This window comes from Balaenoptera ricei, chromosome 3, assembly GCF_028023285.1.
Source record: "Balaenoptera ricei isolate mBalRic1 chromosome 3, mBalRic1.hap2, whole genome shotgun sequence".
NCBI classification, from domain to species: Eukaryota; Metazoa; Chordata; class Mammalia; order Artiodactyla; family Balaenopteridae; genus Balaenoptera; species Balaenoptera ricei.
Window position 1 is genome coordinate 147272952 of NC_082641.1, and position 19705 is coordinate 147292656.

At 45.1% G+C, this 19705-nt stretch overlaps 1 protein-coding gene across 4 annotated transcripts in view; it reads left to right on the plus strand.

Annotated features, from left to right (window-relative positions):
- Window positions 1-19705, plus strand: part of TENM2 (teneurin transmembrane protein 2) — a 998550-nt gene that overhangs the window by 819854 nt on the left and 158991 nt on the right. For 2 of the 4 annotated variants that reach the window (XM_059917647.1, XM_059917650.1), the window contains 3 exons: window positions 12001-12195; window positions 17106-17306; window positions 19010-19222. In XM_059917647.1, the coding sequence (XP_059773630.1) occupies window positions 12001-12195; window positions 17106-17306; window positions 19010-19222 (609 nt within the window). The remainder of the gene's footprint in view (window positions 1-12000; window positions 12196-17105; window positions 17307-19009; window positions 19223-19705) is intronic. The other 2 variants (XM_059917648.1, XM_059917649.1) reach the window with 1 other exon arrangement.

Here is a 19705-nt window from a genome sequence, read left to right on the forward strand (position 1 = left end):
TTCTCTAGTTGCGGCGAGCGGGGGCTACTCTTCATTGCGGTGCGCAGGCTTCTCATTGTGGTGGCTTCTCTTGTTGTGGAGCACGGGCTCTAGGCGCATGGGCTTCAGTAGTTGTGGCACTTGGGCTCAGTAGTTGTGGCTCACGGGCTCTAGAGTGCAGGCTCAGTAGCTGTGGCGCACAGGCTTAGCTGCTCCACGGCATGTGGGATCTTCCCGGACCAGGGCTTGAACCCGTGTCCCCTGCATTGGCAGGCGGATTCTTAACCACTGCGCCACCAGGGAAGCCCTCTTTCATTGACGTTTATTGGAAAGTCTCTCAATGACTTAAGATGCTTCCTTGGGTTGCGTGTAAAGCAGTCTTGCCTTTCAGAAGACATCCAAGGCTTCTGATGATCTTGTTTTGACACTGGCTTCTCAGATGGCATATTTGGTGCTGAGCTTAAGGCCCCGACCTGCAGTAGAAACTTAACACACCAGAACCTTCCTTGTTCGGTAATGCGTGTTTAATAGCGATTAGAAATGACAGCGCCCACTGCTGATCAGCTGTCAGGGGAGGCCCAGAAATGCCACAACCACGGGAACATGAAGTCTTCTCTCTGGGGGTCGGTCTCCGCTCCTACCCAGTTTCTGTGGAGCCTTGAGAAAACAGAATGGGGATCTTGCCATTTTTCTCCCATTACCTGGCAAACGCACCCACTAGTCAGTCCTTCTCGGCCAAGTTCTAGCACAAAAGTCAAATCATCATCATCATCGTCATCATCATTGCTGATATTTATTGAGTTCTTACTATGAGCCAACCACTGCACTAAGCAACGGCATAGTTGTCTCATTGAATCATTAATTGTCCTATTTTATAGATGACTATTATCCCCTTTTACAGAGGAGGAAAATGAAACACGGAGAGGTTAAGTAACGCACTCAAGATCACTCAGCTCATAAGCGGTATTGCTAGGATTCACACCAAGCAATTTGGCCTGGCCTCTTAACGCTAGACCAGCCACGAGATGCATTCACCTCAGAAGATGTGAGGTGTAAGGAAGACGTGCTTTGCAAGTTAGTGTGGCAGTTGCACACTAGGATTTGGGTTTGAACCCCAGAAACCTTAAGGAGAGGAAACTAGGGTTTACTAGGTAGAGAGTGGCAACGCAGGCATTTGAAACAAAGTCTGTCTGACATCGGAACCTGTTGGCTCTGAGCCACTGTCCTCCCAGCCCCAAGCTGGGCCAGTCCATCACCTCCCTCATCGTATCATTCGCCAACTCCTGTTTCATCGACCTCCAACACATTGTTCTCCTATCCTCACAGCTGCTGCCCTGTTCACTTGGCCACCAGCTCTCCCTGAGGGCATTCCTCCTACTCGCCACCTGCGGCGTTCTCCCAGAGCTCTTAGGAACATGACATTGCTCTCCCCAAACACCTTCAGTGGCTCCCACTTGCCTCCCACAGTGGTTGTCAATCTTTGTTTTAAAGGCATTTATCTGGGGAGATTATTATAAATGCATATTCCCAGGCTCTTCCCCCCATGCCAGCCGATTCTGAAGCAGTAGGACTGGTGTATAGCTCAGGCACGTGCACGTTTTTAATTATCTGCCAGTAGGGCCCTGATGCTGGTGGTCAGGGGCCATATGCTGAGAATAAGTAACATATTTCTTAGAATGAGGTTCAGGGTCTTCCGTGATCTGAGCTCCTTTGGCACCATCTCCTGCTAAGTCCCGTACACCATAGATTCCGGCTACTTGTTCCTCACAGACACCACGGCCCCGCTTCTTCCTCTCTACTCATGCCATTTTCTTGACTGGAATGTTCTCATCCTTCCCAAACTTTCCTGTCAAACCGCTGCTGATCCTTGAGGACCAAGCTCCCAGGTCACCACCTCCCTGATGCACCCACAGAGAGAACCCTGCAGTCACACAGGACTTGGCGACACCTTGGCAGTGGCCCTTCATCCTGTGCCATGTTCTAGCTGGGGGGTTACATCGGTTTCTCCCACTGGATCACAAGCTTCCAGCTGTTTTCTTTGTATCTCCCTGCGCCTAGTTTGGCACCCAGGAGATAGTAAGTGCTCTCTAAATGTCTAAGGGCTTGAATTTAGGCGTCAAGGATCATACAGATGAAAACATTGCTGGAAAATGTACAAGACAAAGTGAATGCTAGAAAACAAGATTCTAATTTGTTGGATTAATCACACAGGGATAAATCAGCCAGCATCAAGACACAAAGTTCAATGAAGGAAGGGAGAGAGCAAGTGAGGGAGGGAAAAAGGAGGAATGAAGAAAAGGAGGAACCAACAAGAGTTTACAGAAAAGAAATACCATTTGTTCTGCAGTTTAGCTGCATCATCTCAGAAGGACAAAGCTATTAAGAATGGAAGCTGTAGAGTTTGAATTGGCTAGGTTTGAGTTCATGCTCCTCTAGTTAACCGTTCCCATTTTAGAAAATTACTTAACCTCTCTGGGCCTTCGTTGTCTCATCCATAAAATGGGGGCAGTAGCAATACCACCTGATGGATTGCTGTGAGGCCTAAAAAGTCAATGCGTGTAAAGCATGTAGAACCGCGCTTGGCGTGTATTAAATGCCCCCTAAATATTAGCCAGCATTAATCTTCACAAGCCTTTGAAATCATTGTTAATATCCCTATTTTACAGGAGAAACAGAGACTTAGAGAAAATAAGCTACTTGCCGAAGGTCACACTGCAGGCTAGATTTTGAGGCCATGTCTGGCTGACTTTGAGACTTATGGCCCTAACTTGGTTTTCCTAACTTGGCAGGAAGATCCCCGAAAGGGGGGGCAGTGACCACGCACTCTCAAAGCCCTCACAGACAGCGCAGCCGCCTGACTCTCCTGGCTGGCTTCACCCCCCCCCCACCCCACCCACTGCTTTCCCGTCTCCCCATCAGTTCCTCCCCTGAGTGGACGTCTGCGCTCAGGAGAGAGATGACAAGAGCCTTCCTCCCCACCAGAGGTGTAGGGGTCCTCCCCACCGCCCCAGAAATGCTTCCCTCAGAACATCCTTAGCAAAGAAGCCACTTTCCCCTTTCACAGCTGGCCTCACCTCTCTCGGGAAAGATGATCAGATCCCGCGTGTCCTTCCTGGAACCACCTAGCATGTTCCTTCAGACCCTCCATCTTTCACACCTGTCTTCCTCTGCCATCCCCAGCTGCCCCCCGCAATCTCCTGTAATGCGGACAGGCCAGGGGCCATGGCTGCTGCCCACAGGAGCCGTTCCACCACCCACTGCAGTTCGAGGCTGAATCCCACCTCTCCTTCGTCCCACCCCTGACCTGAGAAAACGTGCAGGAACTCCTTGGCAGCAAGAACCCAGGAGGTGGGGTTTGAAGCCGGGCGCTTGGTTCGTGCTTTGCAGAAAGTGAGTCTCCACACTTGGCGAAGGCACCTTTGATAAAACAGTCGAAGAACCTCTGCACATATTCAGCACGAAGTGCGTGCCAGGCACTGTGCAGAGGGTTTAACCAGAGTGATCTTGTGTCATCCTCACGTCATGCATCATTATCATCCCTATTTCACAGCTAAGGAAACTGAGGCTCAGAGGAGTTAAGGTACTAGCCCAGGTATGGCTTTAGAACCCTATGTATCAGAATCACCTGTTAACTCACAGCTTGCTGGCTTCTCCCCACCGGCCCCCCAAAGTTTCTGATTCAGTAGGTCTGGGGTGCTAGCATCAGCCTGGAGAGCTTGTTAGATATCCAAACCCTCAGACCCCACGCCAGACCCTCTGAATCAGAATCTCACTCTCACAGCATCCCCAAATGACTTATGCTCACATCCAAGTCTGAGTCTGGATGACGTTGCCCTTGGACTCTGCTCATATGGCCCAGGGAGAATTGAACAGGAGCAGCGCTACCACTTTTATCTTACTTCTCCCCAGCTTGCCAAGCAGGTGTGGAGGATGCCTGCCTCCCCAGTTTGGAAGCTGCAGTGCCCTTTATGTGGTGCCCTCATGTGAGTCCATGCCTCTAGAACGTGCCCACTCCCGCTGTTTCCCATGCCTGTTGCATCACCAAACATAAATCACTTGGCAGGACCTACCTCAGTCAGCCCTCCCCCAAGTCAAATCGCTTCTGAGACTAAAAACTTTTTGTTTCCTTTTTAAACTACTAGATAAGTTGCAGAACAGTCTTAGAAAGCAGAGTGCCTAACTCCGGAGAAACTAGCTGTAGGTGTGATGCGTACAGAGGTGGGGAAGTACTCTGGTTTTAGAAAAAACTTCCGTATTGGGAAATAAACCAGTCTTTAGAGAGGTCAGCTGGGATGGGTGCTGGGAAAGAGAGTGTTTCCCCCCTCTTGTCTCTTTGTGATGGGATGATTTGGAACAATTTTCTCCTAATAAAAATAATGATAATAAAACCAAATCTATACATTTCTTACTACGTGCCAGGCATTGTACATGGCACTTCACAGGCATTATTTCATTTCATCCTCTTAAAAACACCATGGGTTTTTAATGCAGAATTTTTGTCCCATTTTAAAGATAAGGAAATTGAGGTGAAAAATAGTGTCCATAGTCACACAGCTGGTAAAAACGAAGGGAAATTCGGGCTAACTCATAAGCCTACACTGCCCGGTACTGTTCTACCTGCTGGGGAGACGGCAGTGAATAAACAGACCTTCACGTCTTGGGGAAGCTCCCACGCTTGTGGGTAATGAGACACCAATAATTTGCAAGCTGGTCTCAATGCTTAAAGCATAAAAAGAATGAAAAGCTACTTCAATCTGGACTTGAGCTGCAAAAAGCTTACTGTGTACTCTGAAAATTTTAAATATTCATTATATAATTAATGCTGTTCAGTCACACACACACACACACACACACACACAAAAACTTAAACTTTTTTAAGAACAGCTTAAGCACTTACCGATTGAGAACTTTTATAACTCTCAAAATGGAGGCATCCCCGTATCTCTACAGGTATTTTAAATGAGTTGAATTAATCATAGGCTTAAAAGTCTCTTGCGATCTTCGTTAACGTCCCTGGGTTTAATTAAAACATCTGTGCACTTTTAATTGATCGATTCATCCAACTCGTATGTCATGTTTTTAACACACCGCAGCATGCTTTGCATCATTTTTAACCCGATTTCCACTTAACTTAAAGCAATTAAATTCACCCCGGATTAATTAAAGCATCCGTACTTTCGTGCTTAAGTCAGCCCGTGCTTCTTTCCCCACATGGCTCCTGAATGTCAGAGATCTGACACACCTGATGAGTTTTTCGTCCTTCTGGAAATTCTTCCCTGAATCACTTCCTGGCTTATTAATATGCCATCTGACAGAACGGGAATGAGGAAGTGGGTGCACCTGAACTTTGGCCCTCTGAGCCGGAGACTCTGCCCCCGTCTGTCAGAAGCATCCTTCGCTTTCCTCTCTTCACGGGGGGGGGCCTGCTGGATCTTGCCCCCGCCCCGCCACCGCACTGAGACCAACTAGAGTGTCTGAGTGGTCCAGGCAGGAAGGTGGTGGGGGGCTGTTCTGGTCAGAGGCGATCATCGTGAACAGAATGCCTGGTGATCTTTGCATTTATACTTTCGTCATTGCTCCTTAGTTCTGCTTTCCAACCTCCTCACTCTTCCTACAAAAACAGTCCTTTCTTGTCCTGACCATTTAATAGGGAGGGAAAACTGAGGGACCAGCGTCAACAGGCTTCTCCATTGGGCATGGGATGCCAGACAGCTATTCAGATAGGGACAAGTGATCCCCCTAGAAGCTAGTTTGGATTTCTGCCCCTACCCACTGTGACAGAGCCCGTTTCCCCTCAGCCATGGCAGTGTTGGGGGTTATCAGTCTTTTAGATTTTTTTGTTGTTTTTTTGTTTAATTTTTTAATTGAAGTACAGTTCATTTACAGTGTTGCGTTAATTTCCGTTGTACAGCGAAGTGATTCAGTTGTACATATATATACATTCTTTTTTTATATTCTTTTCCATTATGGTTTATCATAGGATACTGAGTATAGTTCTCTGTGCTATAGAGTAGGACCTTGTTTATCCATTCTATATATAAAAGCTTATAGATCTATTTTAATCTAAGTCAAGGATTATTTCTCACTTTTTATCTATACTTATTTAATTGCTAATGAAGCTGAGAATCTTTGCATACTTTTATTGGCGGTGTATAGTTATATTTATATGTCCTTTGCCCAGGTTTTCATTCGTTTGTCTGTTTTTATTGATTTGTAAGAGCTCTTTGTGTATTTCATATATCAAACTTTATTCTGTGAAATATGTTAGAAAATATTTTTTCCCAGGGTTGCGCATCCTTCAGTTTTGTTTAGGGTGTTCTTTATCATGCAGAAGATTTAAATTCTAAGTGATCAAATCTGATCTTCTTGGTTTCTGGAGTTTATGTCTTTTTTATATATTCCACTCTCAAGAAAATAAAATTAGTCTTCAATATTTTTTCTAATACTGTTGTAGTTTTTTTTTTTTCTATTTGGATCTTTAATCTGTATCGGATTTATTTCTGAGTATAGTGCGCAGTAGAGGTCAAACTTTATTGTCTGCCAAATACGGTGTCTAACACCGCCCTGTAAGATGTTATGGAAAAACGCAAACAAACTTGCAGGCCAACCCCATAGATTGTCAATTGCAAGGATGGAGCAAGAAGCAAAACTTGCCTTTCCTGACTTCTGCTCAGCACTAAGCTGCGTCCACAGTCTCGAAAGACAACGGGACACCAGTTTTGGTTTCGAGGACACTGAACTTTGTTTGCCTCACCTCCATGATCCAAATATTATATCCTCAATTGCTTCAGGAGACTCAGGCATCTTTGTTTCTCTGTCCCTTTTCCCTACCACCTAACCCAGCTACTAGCACATATTAGCTTCTTCATAAGTTTTCATTGACTAACTGCGATGTGAGGCAACCAATTGTTAGTACAATTTTTGACACTTTACCCAGAGTGCTAGGTTCAAGTATTCTCAAGTCTCTTTTCCAGAAGGGTTTCAATCAGATTTCAAATCATTTTTAAAAGACACATTATTTGTTTTTTGTTTTTTAATTTTATTGAAGTATAGTTGATTTATGATGTTGTGTTCATTTCTGCTGTACAGCAAAGTGATTCAGTTATACATGTATATATCCTTTTTCATACTCTTTTCCATTATGGTTTATCAGAGGATATTGAATATAGTTCCCTGTGCTGTACAGTAGGACCTTGTTGTTTATCCATCCTATATATAATAGTTTGCATCTGCTAATCCCAAACTCCCAGTTTGTCCCTCCTCCACTCCCCTCCCCCTTGGCAACCACAAGTCTGTTCTCTGTGTCTGTGAGTCTGTTTCTGATTTGTAAATAAGTTCATTTGTGTCATGTTTTATATTTCACATATAAGTGATATCATATGGTATTTGTCTTTCTCTGACTTCGCTTAGTATGATAATCTCTAGGTCTGTCCATGTTGCTGTAAATGGCATTATTTTGTTCTTTCTATGGCTGAGTAATATTCCATTTTATATATGTACCACATCTTCTTTATCCATTCATCAGTCGATGGACATTTAGGTGGTTTCCATGTCTTGGCTATTGTAAATAGTGCTGCTATGAACACTGGGGTGCGTGTATCTTTTCGAATTATAGTTGTGTCTGGATATATGCCCAGAAGTGGGATTGCAGAATCATATGGCAACCCTATTTTTAAAAAGACACATTATTCGAAAGTCCCTCTGCGTATCTAGCCCAGCCCACAAATGACTTGTCAAGTTGCAGGCATTTTTCCCTCTGTCTGTCTGGCTGGCTGTCTGGCTGGGCCTCCTCAACCCCCTCTACCTTCTCTCCAGGTGGTCTCTGTACTGTAAACTCCAAGTAGATGGGACCCGTTTAACTTAAAGCAGCAGACACGGGTGGCTTGTCCTGTTACTTCCCACTGAGTAAATAATACTGATAATTCATTTCATCCCTTACAGAGAACTTTGGGGGGAGAAAAAAAAAGCTCCACCTTGACCATTAAAATGAGCTTTACACCATTTAGGTGAATCTAAATTGTGTCATTTTTTTTGGTCATCAGCCTGTTAATTTGTCAGTCCTTAGTGGCAGTGGTATATTTTTCTTCTGTGCAAGTCTTAGAGCTTCCATTTACTAGATTTAGTAAAACAGGAATAGTCACTTTGTGCAAACATTTTAATTAATTTTAAATAGAAAGTTGAATGTACAATGCTGTGCTCCTGGAAAGCCTTAGGAACAGGGGAGAGAGACAGGGACATAAAACTTTCCACATGTGATTCCAGAACCATCTCCCGCCCACAACCAGAGAAGACTAGGGGAAGAAAAAGATGATGTCTTTCTATTAGTATTATTTGATGCTTTTCTGGTGGTGGTGGTGGTGTGTGTGCCTTTGAGACCTACTGCATTTTTAATTTTATTAACCCTTGAAGTCAGTCTGGAGATTCTGTTTGGAATTTCATAAGGGAACATCTGTTACTTACAAACCAGGTGTCAGCTACTGTTTTGAGTCCTCAGGCATTTCAGCACACTTAATGCTCCCATCAACTCTGAGAGAGAATGTTTTGATGGGGAACGTGGGTCTCAGAGAAGTACAGTGATCTTGTCAAAATCCCAAGGCTGGTAAGTGATGGGTCAGGATTTGAACCCAGGTCTTTCTGGCATCAAAACCCTATTCTTTCCACCTCTGTTCCATATCACTTCCAGGCAGGTGCAGTCAGAATTGTTTGTCCTATAACCTGTCATAAAAAAAAAAAAAAAATCTTGTAGATTTAGTGATAGTAAAACTATAAGAAAAGTTATTAATGCAGGAGGTCCCCACCTCACGTGCAGCCTCTCAGATGAGGACCAGGCTGAGCCTTACATACTGTGATGCTCTGGGTTGAGTTGCGTCTGAGGATGAGTCTATTACCCGGAGGGAAGGAGTTCTCCGTGCAGGTCAGCCCAGTGACCACTGGAGGGCGCTCATCTGACATTTGCCCTCTGTCCCATGTTAAATGGGTTACTAGAGAGCGTCGTTCTTCTTTAACCTGCCTTCCACTTTTTTTATGTGACATCAGCGGAACCTGTCGAGTGCCCTGCTTTCTGGAGAACATCACAGTGTTTTTCATTTTCTGCCACCCTCCTGGTGAGCATACAGCAAACATATTGAAGGAAGGCTGCATTAAGAATGTGGAGAACTCCCTGACCTGACTATTCTCTACTTTTTTTTTCCCCTGAGTAATTTAAGTAGGTCATATTTTAAATTTGATTTCCCAGGCACCTAGTTTTAAATAAAATCCATTCTTACCTTCTAGACAATCCAATTTTTTTCACCACTTGGAGTTTATGCAGAAGAAAAACAGTTACCATATGAATAAAGAAAATAATCCTAACTGTATTTTATCAATTAATAAAGACAATTGTTTCCTCCTTAACGTTCTACCCTCTTCCACCTTTTGGGTGGAAGGAAAGTGCAACGGGAGCCCATTGGTGGTGATTTGATGTAACTTTCTCTGCCATCCAGGACAAGTTCAATATATAACCCTCATGTCAGAAACAGCCCTTGGAAGCTCTTATCACTAGGCATGGGTAGCCACACTTCTTACTGTTTTCCTGTTTGAGTGTGCAAGGGAAGAAGTGCAAGTAAGAAATGATGCTGATTCTAGTCTTCCCACCAGGAGGTATCCCACAAGTGTTACCTAGATCAGAAATGGCAAGTGAGTTTTCTCTTGCCAACTCCGCCTGCTCCCAAATCCCAGCCAGGGCGCTACATTGAAGGTTTTTAGGCTCTTCCTAGGCTCGGGAGGACAAGATGCCATGATCTGCCCCTGCAGAGGTGCAGGAAGGGAGAATAGTAGCTCATGTGCACTCATTTGCCCTCCCTGACCTAAAGCTTAGCATGAGTCTTATGGGGCACTGACATGGGACCAATTTACTTTGTCCTGGAAGCCCTCTCAATACTTTGAGAAAGCCCATCATTTCTCATACTTGTTCGTATTTGCACGGTCTCTAATCTGAATCTTGGGCACCCTGGTTCAAAACTCTTTCCTCTACCCTCTCTCAGACAATCAGCATGGGTCGCAACTCTATAGATCTCTCTGCTCAAGTCTCTTGGAAATAGAAGGCATGCTCCCTACATTTAGAAAGAGTTTATCTAAATTTAACATGTAGCTTTGATGTTCTCTCTTTTGATCTCATTCTTCTTCTCTGGTAGATTCATAAGGATAAGAATGGAAATGGTTGTTTTTACAACTATTCTAAAATAGAACATGGGGGTGGGGATAGCCCCTGGATCACATGTCAGCTGTTGAGGTGTTTTTGTTTCATGTCAGTTTACAGTTAGGGTCAATTACAATCAACACACACTTCACCAGAAAAAGGCATTGTATGTACAACATGAGGTCCACTCTAGAAATTGTTCTTTCCACACCTTTCATAAATGGCCATTTTGTGCTTGCCCACACGCCCACCACTTGGGAGTCCCTGAATGTCAGGAACATAACAGACATATTTACTAATCAAGCCAACATTGATGAATGCAACACTGGAAGGAAATCAACAGTGATAAACATAGTCTTGTCCTTGAGTAGCTTACTGTATCTTTGGGAAATTAGACACAGAAGGAGAATTAATTACTATAAAAACTAAATGGAACATGACAACAAAAGGGGAACGGTAAGGTGGATGGGGCCTTTACTAAGGAGCGATCTAATTAGGTATGTAATCGCGTCAGGGGATGGGGAGACCATTCCAGTTGCAGGCACACATGTACCTGTAGAATTCTTGGAGCCTGTGCATTCCAAATCACAGGTAAACCAGGAATTGTTAAAACACCCCTGTCGGTCATTTCTGAAGGTCCCTGAATGCCAGTTCCATAGCCTGGAGCCGTGCCCTCATTTTAGGCTCATGGTGGAAGCCAGGTTGGAAATTCAGGTTCTTTACAAACTGATCCTGAAGTGAAAAGTCGAAAGTCTGAAGGTGACCACTAAAATCTCACTCTTGATGACCTCCAAAGGGGCAGTATTGGCACGGTTGAGGCCAAGCTGGTTAAGAACTGTTGGTAATTCATACCAGACCATCCCCAGATTGTCAGCCCTCTTCCTATCAACAGAGGCAAGAGGGTCCCTGCTGACATGAACTGCTAGAGATTTCATGTCTTCAACCTGCCCTCCCCTTCCTTTTTTTTTTATAAGGCCAGGCGTATTTCCTCTTTATACTTTATCACACATGTTATGCTTTGGGGTAGGCACAATTATTTCTCTGTGGTCTAGATAAGGAAAGTGAAGCATAGAGAGATTGTGCCTCAACAGTGGCCCATCCCCTTCCTTTTTAATGAACATAAACTTATCAGGAGTAGGAGTTGACTAATCTGAGAGTAAAATATTCAGCAAAATGGGTTCTGATCCCCATTACCGACAGCAGCAACAGGCATGTCCAAGCAGCTTAGTTAAAGGCACAGCTTAGAGTCAAGGCAACCTGGTTTCCAGTGGGGCCCCCCTACTCGTGACCTTTGTGATTTCCGGCAAAGTAATTTCACCAATCTGAGCCTCAGCTGTAAAATGGGAGCGTGATTCTAGCCTCCCACCTCGTTGGGTGATCATGACGATTCAGCAATAAATTGCGCGTGAAGGACCCTATGCCGTGCCCGGCATATAATAAGCATTCAGTTGGTGGTAACTGCTGTAATTAGTAGCATTTTTTTAATTAATTTTTATTGGAGTATTGTTGATTTCCAACGCTGTGTTAGTTTCTGCTGTACAGCAAAGTGAATCAGTTATACCTATGCCTATAGCCACTCTTTTTTAGATTCTTTTCCCGTACAGAGTCATTACAGAGTACTGAGGAGAGTTCCCTGTGCTATTCAGTAGGTTCTTATTAGTTGTTATTAGTAGCATTTTTGTTGTGGTGGTAATTGTTTATCTGAAGATGGCTCTGCACCTCCGTGGCCCAAGTCCCCGGCCTAGAGCCCGGCAGGTTCAGCCTCCTTAGACGGACACAGCCCTTCAGGCGCTGTCCCCAGCCCCATCCTCTGTGACCTGGTGCTCTGTCTTTGCTCTTTGCAGCTGCCTGCCCCGTCCTGTGCAGCGGGAATGGACAGTACTCTAAAGGGACGTGCCAGTGCTACAGCGGCTGGAAGGGCGCGGAGTGCGATGTGCCCTTGAATCAGTGCATCGATCCTTCCTGCGGGGGCCACGGCTCCTGCGTCGATGGCAACTGTGTCTGCTCTGCCGGCTTCAAAGGCAAGCACTGCGAGGAAGGTAAGCGCCAAGGGGCGGGCTGGGCAGCCGTGGGGGCGGGAGGCGTTTGCAGGCCTGGACCTTTGCTAGTGAGCCCAGTCCTGGCTCCGTGTTTTGCAAAGGAAGTTTCAACATTTTGCACTTCAGACCCCTCGGCTTTGATGGACTTCTTAAGCTGTAGAACTTAAGAGAGAAGGCTTGCCCGGTGGCTCTGGAAGACATGTTTTGTTTTCCCCTTCTTTATGTTAATTAGCTCCTTTTCTTTCTCTCCTTTGTTTTTCTGTCTTCTGTCTCCCTCTGCTTCTCTTCCCCTTCCTGCTCTTTCTTTTCCTTTTTCTTCCTTCCCCTTCCCCATCTTCCTCTTTTTGTTCTGCTTTATTTAAAGTCCTCTGAATTGGGAATTATGCTATCCAGAAAAAAAGAAACAAGAACCTTAATCCTCCTCCCTTCCCCAAAGCTGTTTTCTTTTCTTTTCTTTTTTTTTCTTAAAGCTGTTCCTGGTAATCTCAGACCCATATATGTCTGTGTAAATATTTCTGCAGAAATTAATATCAATAGAAGGCAGTCAGGCTTGAAAGACTGTAGGTACCTGTGTCATTTAGAGACACCATGTAGGGCAAATGATCCTGGTTACCTACAATCACAGAGACTTAGAGGAGAGTGGGCGTGCGGCGAGAGGGCTGGGATTTGATGAGTCCTGAAGAGCTCACTCTAGCGTGCTTTGAAGTAGTCGCTAGCACACGTGGGCAAACCAAGCCTGATCGGAAGCTTGCGGGGGGGGGCGGGGGGGGGGGGTGGTTTGGGGGAGGAAGTACAGGAATACAGGGAAAGAGCACCTCTCCGGAGGTGTTCGGAAGCCAGCTCTAACTAGTTCTAGTTGCTCTGGTTAGTGCTTCTGGAAGTCATTTGGTAGCAAGGTGTTGGGACCTGTGAGGCACTGGAACTCGGCCAAGCTGCCTGTCAGCCTTCCTCCTCTGTATTTGCCCTTCCAGAGTATGGTTTTAGTTGCCCATCTATTGCTTTTCCCCTTATAAAGAATCAACCACAGTTAGCAGGAAGGTAAAAACCTAGGTTCTCTCCATCTCTCGCCTGCTCAGTCATTACAGCCCTCACCGCAAAGTAATGACAGTGGCTTTCCCTTAGATACCCACACAAAAGCTCCCCTTGTGACTTCTCCCATTTCATAGTTTTTAGAACTATTTCCACAAAGACTCAGCTTCTGTGACATTATTCTTCTAAGATTTTCCAATACATCACTGCTAGTGCCCTTAATGGGGCCCAGAAGTGTGACCCCACCCCCAGATCCTCACTTGTTCAACTCTCTCTCTATTTTTCCTCTATAATAAAAGGTAGCCTCCCTCCCTCCATCTGCATCATAAAACCAAATTGGGAGCTTGGATGGAGGAAGTGCTGATTTAATAACCCTGTTTGAAAGGTTAAAGTTCTTAAAGATAAATGAACTGCAGGAGGCAAAGCTGCATTGGCTGAAGACACGGGAGAGGCCAACAATATGACAAGCAAGGTTAACACGCCCTTTTGCATATACCTCATTTGGCAAGAGGATAGTGATAGAGCAATGGTGTTGCCCATCTTAGAATTTTTTTCTGTCCCGTCAAGATTGTGCATATCTGTATGAGTGGGATTTCAAGTATTCTCTCAACTTTGTCACTCTCCCAACTGGTCTCATTTAAATGTTCAGAATGAATTAAGCGTCCAACAAAACAAGGAAGCCACGTGGATCGTTATGAAAGGTTGAAATCGCCTCTATTGATTTCTGCTACCCCAAAAGAATGAACCGAGATGATGCATATGCTGTTTTCAAAATAGGAAATGGAATCAGAAAGCCTGGATCAGCACTTTTTCTTCCATTTAGCTTTTTTCTTTCTGATATTCATCATAGTCATAACGTTCAAACAGTTTACCTGAAATGGCCATGGCAACGAAATCAATAGTTGTCATCCTCCGTTTTTGCTGCATAAACATTGTTGTACAATTAGCAAATTTGCACAAGAAAATGAAAGGACAGATTTGTGAGGTTTCACTCGATGATGTCTGGGGGAGTGGGAAGGTGAGACGAGAGAAGAATTGACATATTAGTTTAAGTCAGCCATGTTTTCATGTCAGTTTCATGGTTGAGTCATTTTTCAATGACATTTAACTTCATAAATGTAATTCATGGTTCTTCAGGGGTTTATAGTACATATTGTTTGTAAAACTCCTTGACTTCCTTTTCTATCCTTAGGGACAAAAATTGCATTCACAACCCTTTTTTGTCAAACCTACAGAGGGCCCAAGACTAAATGAGTTCTAATGATTTCAGCTGCCAGAGGGCTGGTGGTATAAGGCACATGGTACTTAGCTGGTAAAGGCCACTGTCCCCCTTTTAAGTATAGCACTGTTTCTATTTATAAAGCTTTGTAAAATGCCATCCTCCCTCCTGCCTGCCTAAGACTCTGAGGAGGTGGCCACAAGACCATCGTATGAAACTGGAACCAAATTTAAAATTCATAGTGAAACTACTCCCCTTAAAGTCTGAATTCAGTTATTCCATCAGCTGCTATAATTATATAGCACAAAGGGCATATTTACTGGTTTCACTGACCTGAGAAAGGGTTATCTCATATTTCTAGATACAACAAATGATTCTTTTGATGACATTCCACTCCAGGGCTAATAAATCTCAGTGGATTTTCCTCCTTCCTTCATACTGTAATTCAGGATAGAGAAGCAAAAGCTAATTTATCTGGAAGAAAAGTGCCATTTTCTTCCTTTTTTTTTTTTTTGGTATATTACTTTTTATTTCATCCTTTTAGAAAAAGATCATATGATAGTTTTTTTCAGTTTTTTGAGAGCTCCTAGCTATTGGCACCTCACCAAACATTTTAAGTGGCTAATTATAGATGGAGAGTGATTTTTGAGGCACATAGCACATGAGGTATTTTTGTGTAGATTTTGATTTTGCTATGTTCGAAATGGGGACAGAGTGAAAAACTAGAACTTTGGGATTTTCTTTTATGAGAAGAATATGGACAGGATTGATTCTGAATGAATGATTTCATGTTTTGCAGATTCCAAATTGCACAGCATTCTTCCCAAAAGCAAGATGTTGTTAGCACCCTTTTCTCTTTCTTGTCAGTCCTTCACACTGGAAATTTGTCTCATTAACAGCAAATGCTTATGGCAAAGTCTGCCGTTTATCCTTTCAGCAATTATGTATTGAGCACCTACTGTATTCCCTTGACTGTGAGAGGCATGAGATGTTAAAGGCATTGCGCAGCCTCTGTGTGAATGTCTTCCATGTGTTTGAATCTTTCCGTTCATTTACATCCAGATGTGCTCCACCCTCCTGAATGGAGCAAATTTGAAAATATCAGAAAGGGTTCATGTCATCAGGAGTAATAGTCCCCAAGGCAATGAGTTCAACATTAAAGTGATTGTAACCAGAGAAAATGACATCATCATAAATGTCTCCAACTAATAATAAGTCACTGAAATGTACCTTTCTGAGGGTATTCCTGATTTAAAAAAATAAATAAAAGCAAAAAACAATGGCAGCTTTTGCTTCCCCATGGCTCAAATAGTTCTGAACTGATTTCCAGAAATAACATCTTCCTGAGAAGGTCCAAATGGGATCCTGAAAAAACATCTCTTAACGCTGAAAATTCTTATTTCTGCCTCAAGCTGTGCCCCCAGATGATGGCAGAAGCAAAGGCTTTAATCTAGGCCAACAGACCTGATTTCCAAGCTGTTAAAATGAGCGAAGTTTATGTCTTAGTCAAATAAGATGACAAGACCCGCCCCCCCCCCCCCCCCGCCATTGCTCTGATCCACCAGGCACCATCTGAGCCTCACGCAAGACCACTGTTCACCACTCAAACCCCACGGTGTGCAGTGCCCTCTGTTCAAATGCCACTGCATCATTTTCTAGGAATACCTAAGGAAGCTGGTCTTCCTCTAAAAAGCCCTGTTTATCCATCCTTAGGCTGGATGGATGTCCAAAGTTTGGGGTCACATTCTCATACAAAAATTCCTGTCCTGAGAACTGGCCTTTGCAGCTCACTGCTCTCCTCACTTTGAGTGGATTCCAGAGTAATAAACTTCAAGTCACTACTGGATGTATAGCCACTCTGATTACTAAGATGGCCAAGCAATCAGACCATGAAACTGGCAAGAACAACAGTGAGTGGAATCTGACCGTTCATTCGCCTGATTGACGGTCTGGGGGGAGGTCAGTGCCACAGCCAGAGACTCACCCATCCATTTTACTAAGATTATGTGTAGGAAGGTTACCCCTTTGGGGTCACTTCCACACCCAACTTCACCTCTTCTATCCTGCACGTTTACTAACTTCTTCCAGTAGATGTGTGCTCAGAGAATGAAAACTAATTTTAGACTTAGCCTAAGTGAAACTTAATTAGGAAAGTGACTCATGCATGAGTGTCACTGGTTTTCTTTTTCATCTTTTGGTACCTTCTGAAGTCAAGTATTAGTGAAGTTAGACTGAGCCTCTCTACTTTCCTCTCCAAAAGTGAGGGATGATCGGGTCTGGTATTACATGTAGAGACATCACCTGCATTCATGGTCCAGTCTCAGAAGCCCTGATGTGGTTTAATAAGATACTAATGCTTATAAGTACAAGGTTCTCAAGGTTGGATGATACATCTCTATATTTGGGTCCTCCTAATTCTGTTTGAGAAATCCCCCTTTTTCCTTTACATTCTCTTCAAGTTTGAGATTTGGTGTTTTAACAAATAAAAAGTCTGTAATTCTTTATGGGTATCCTTCAAGGGGCCATGTACTACCTGGGCTGCTCCATTTGCTTGCAGGCGGGTAGGAATTGGTGGACCACTGGTCCGTTCAGCTGTAAACTGGTGTTTCATGGCCCATCCCCCATGAGTGATCAATACTTTTCCTCTTTGTTTTTTTTTCAGTTGATTGCTTGGATCCTACGTGCTCCAGCCATGGGGTCTGTGTAAATGGAGAATGCCTTTGCAGCCCTGGCTGGGGTGGTCTCAACTGTGAGCTGGCGAGGGTCCAGTGCCCAGACCAGTGCAGTGGGCACGGCACTTACCTCCCCGATACGGGCCTCTGCAGCTGTGATCCCAACTGGACGGGTCCCGACTGCTCCGTCGGTAAGCCAAGAGGTTTTCTCCTCACTTTCCCCAACACTCATGCCTTGTGTTCCTTCCAAAAGCCCAAACAGATTGGAATCTGCTCTTTCCACTCGGGATGGAGGGACTTTGGTCAGTTGCATAGTACCTCTCTTGCTCTGTCCTCAGTCATGAAGTCTTTGATCCTTGAGAAGAGAACAAACAAACAAATACCACTTGGTTCTTGTGCCTCGTTGGTTTCATCACTGCAAATGACTGAGGGGCCCAGGAGGGATGCTTCTATTTGCATTGTAGCTTTCTTATGTACACTCCCTAAAGGTACCAGAAAACAAAACAGAACAATTCAGTCCCAGACAAACTGAATGGAATGTCCTATAAAAGAGAAAAGACGCTCCCTCGGGGTGCCAGGTGAACATGTTATAAAGCTCTGCAATACTCCAGTGACAGGAAGATAATGAAGTTGCACTGTACCCTTTATTTTCCTAAAATTAAGAGTACGTGTCTTACCTCCCTAGTGACCTTAAAATGGAATGGTTCAACAGTTCAAGCCAGTCTCCACCTTTCCAAGAATGGTTCCGTTCACACTGTCAAGCGCCTATCCAAGCAAGCCATCATCCTTCCGCCCCCTTCTGTCAGATTACCATGGCAATCAGGAAGGGAATCTATGCGAAGCTTTGCTACAATGGGAAAGAAATGAATATTTCATTCCAGAAGGAAAAAAAAAAGGAAGAGTCAGTTAAAATGGGCTATTTTGGGTATCTTCTCAGCCCACTCGCCTCTGCCTTCAACTCTGATGTTGGTGGTCCAGGCCAAGCTCTGTGGAGGATGGGGGGAGGGGGCGCCCTAGATCCAAGGCCCAGCGGTGCTACCGACGTGCTGTGTGACTTGGAGTGAGTCACTGACCCTCCTGGTCTGGTTTCCCCTCCCCTGGCACGATGAGCCATGCCTCCCTCAGTAGTCTGTCGTAAGGATGAGTGTCTGGCACGTGCTTGTCCTCGAGTGAGAGGTCTGGAATGCCAGAGAGTGCATATCTGTCTGTATGTCTCCTCCCCAACCACAAAAGACTTTGAGCTCCTTTGAGAAAGAGGCTGTGTAAATGCAGCACAATTAGAGCGGTCATGGTTGCCACCAAGGTGCCGATCTGGGTGACAGCTGGGCCTGCAGTCATGGTGAGGTTGGAGCCGCTGGGTCTCCGACTGGCCTCTGGTCAGTTCAGGCTCTCAACAGGGAAAAGAATCCCAGCTGGCTGGGAAGTCAGGCTCCACAGGTATCTTTTCAGGTGGGCACCTCCCGGGTAGCTTGGCCAAACTGCTTGAGCAGCAATGTCTGACCTCTTCCTGGGATGGTCTCAAGCCCCAGAGCAGTGGTTCTCACACTTCAGTGTACATCAGAAACACTTGGAGGACTTGATAAAACAGATTTCTAAGTCCCACTCCCCACGTTTCTAAGTCAAGAGGACCAACCAGGGCATAGGAAGTTGCATTTCCACATAGTTCCCAGGGATGGCGATGCAGCCAGTCTGGGGACCCCACTGTGAGAACGCTGCTCTAGAAACTACCTCACAGTGGATGAATACCCAGCCAGTGGAGAGACAGGCCGCCCAAGATGACATACCTCTGGGCCTTGGGCCAGCTCCAGGGACCCGGGCCATGTGTGTGGTCTGGCCTCCAGTGGAGGGTTTCACCGGCTGTGGTGTTGAGCTGTAATCATTGTTTTTCTTCCAGAAGTGTGCTCAGTAGACTGTGGCACTCACGGCGTCTGCATCGGGGGAGCCTGCCGCTGTGAAGAGGGCTGGACAGGCGCAGCTTGTGACCAGCGCGTGTGCCACCCCCGCTGCATTGAGCACGGGACCTGTAAAGATGGCAAATGTGAATGCCGAGAGGGCTGGAATGGTGAACACTGCACCATTGGTAGGCAAACGGCAGGCACCGAAACAGGCACATATTGCTTTATTTTCATAAATCGTAGATCTATAGTGATGGTCGTGCGTTGCAACTGGCTGTTCCTTCAGGGACACGAGTGCTCTCCAGCATTTCCTGCTGCCTCTCCAAATCTCCCAGGGCATAGTAGGGAAGGGAAAAGCAAGGTCCCGATTGGAAAAGGTTTTCCCTTCTTTCCAGAATTCCAGATTGGGAGGAAAGGGACCAGATCAAGATAAGAAAGTCCATCCAAATTACTGATCGTGGAGAAGGGAAATGCACACGCATGGGAAATTGTCAGGGCCTGGAGGTTTCAGGCACCCCAAATGACTGCGGTCTTCAAGTCTCCCCTTTTTGAATACCCTCCCAGCCGGATCCCTGCTTGCTGGCAACAACTGAACTCACTTCTTTTAGACCAGGTTGGGTGCAGGGCAGGACTCCCAGGTTTCCTGGGTAACCAGGTACCCCTCTAATAGGTTTGAGCATCCTCTTGCCGTCCCA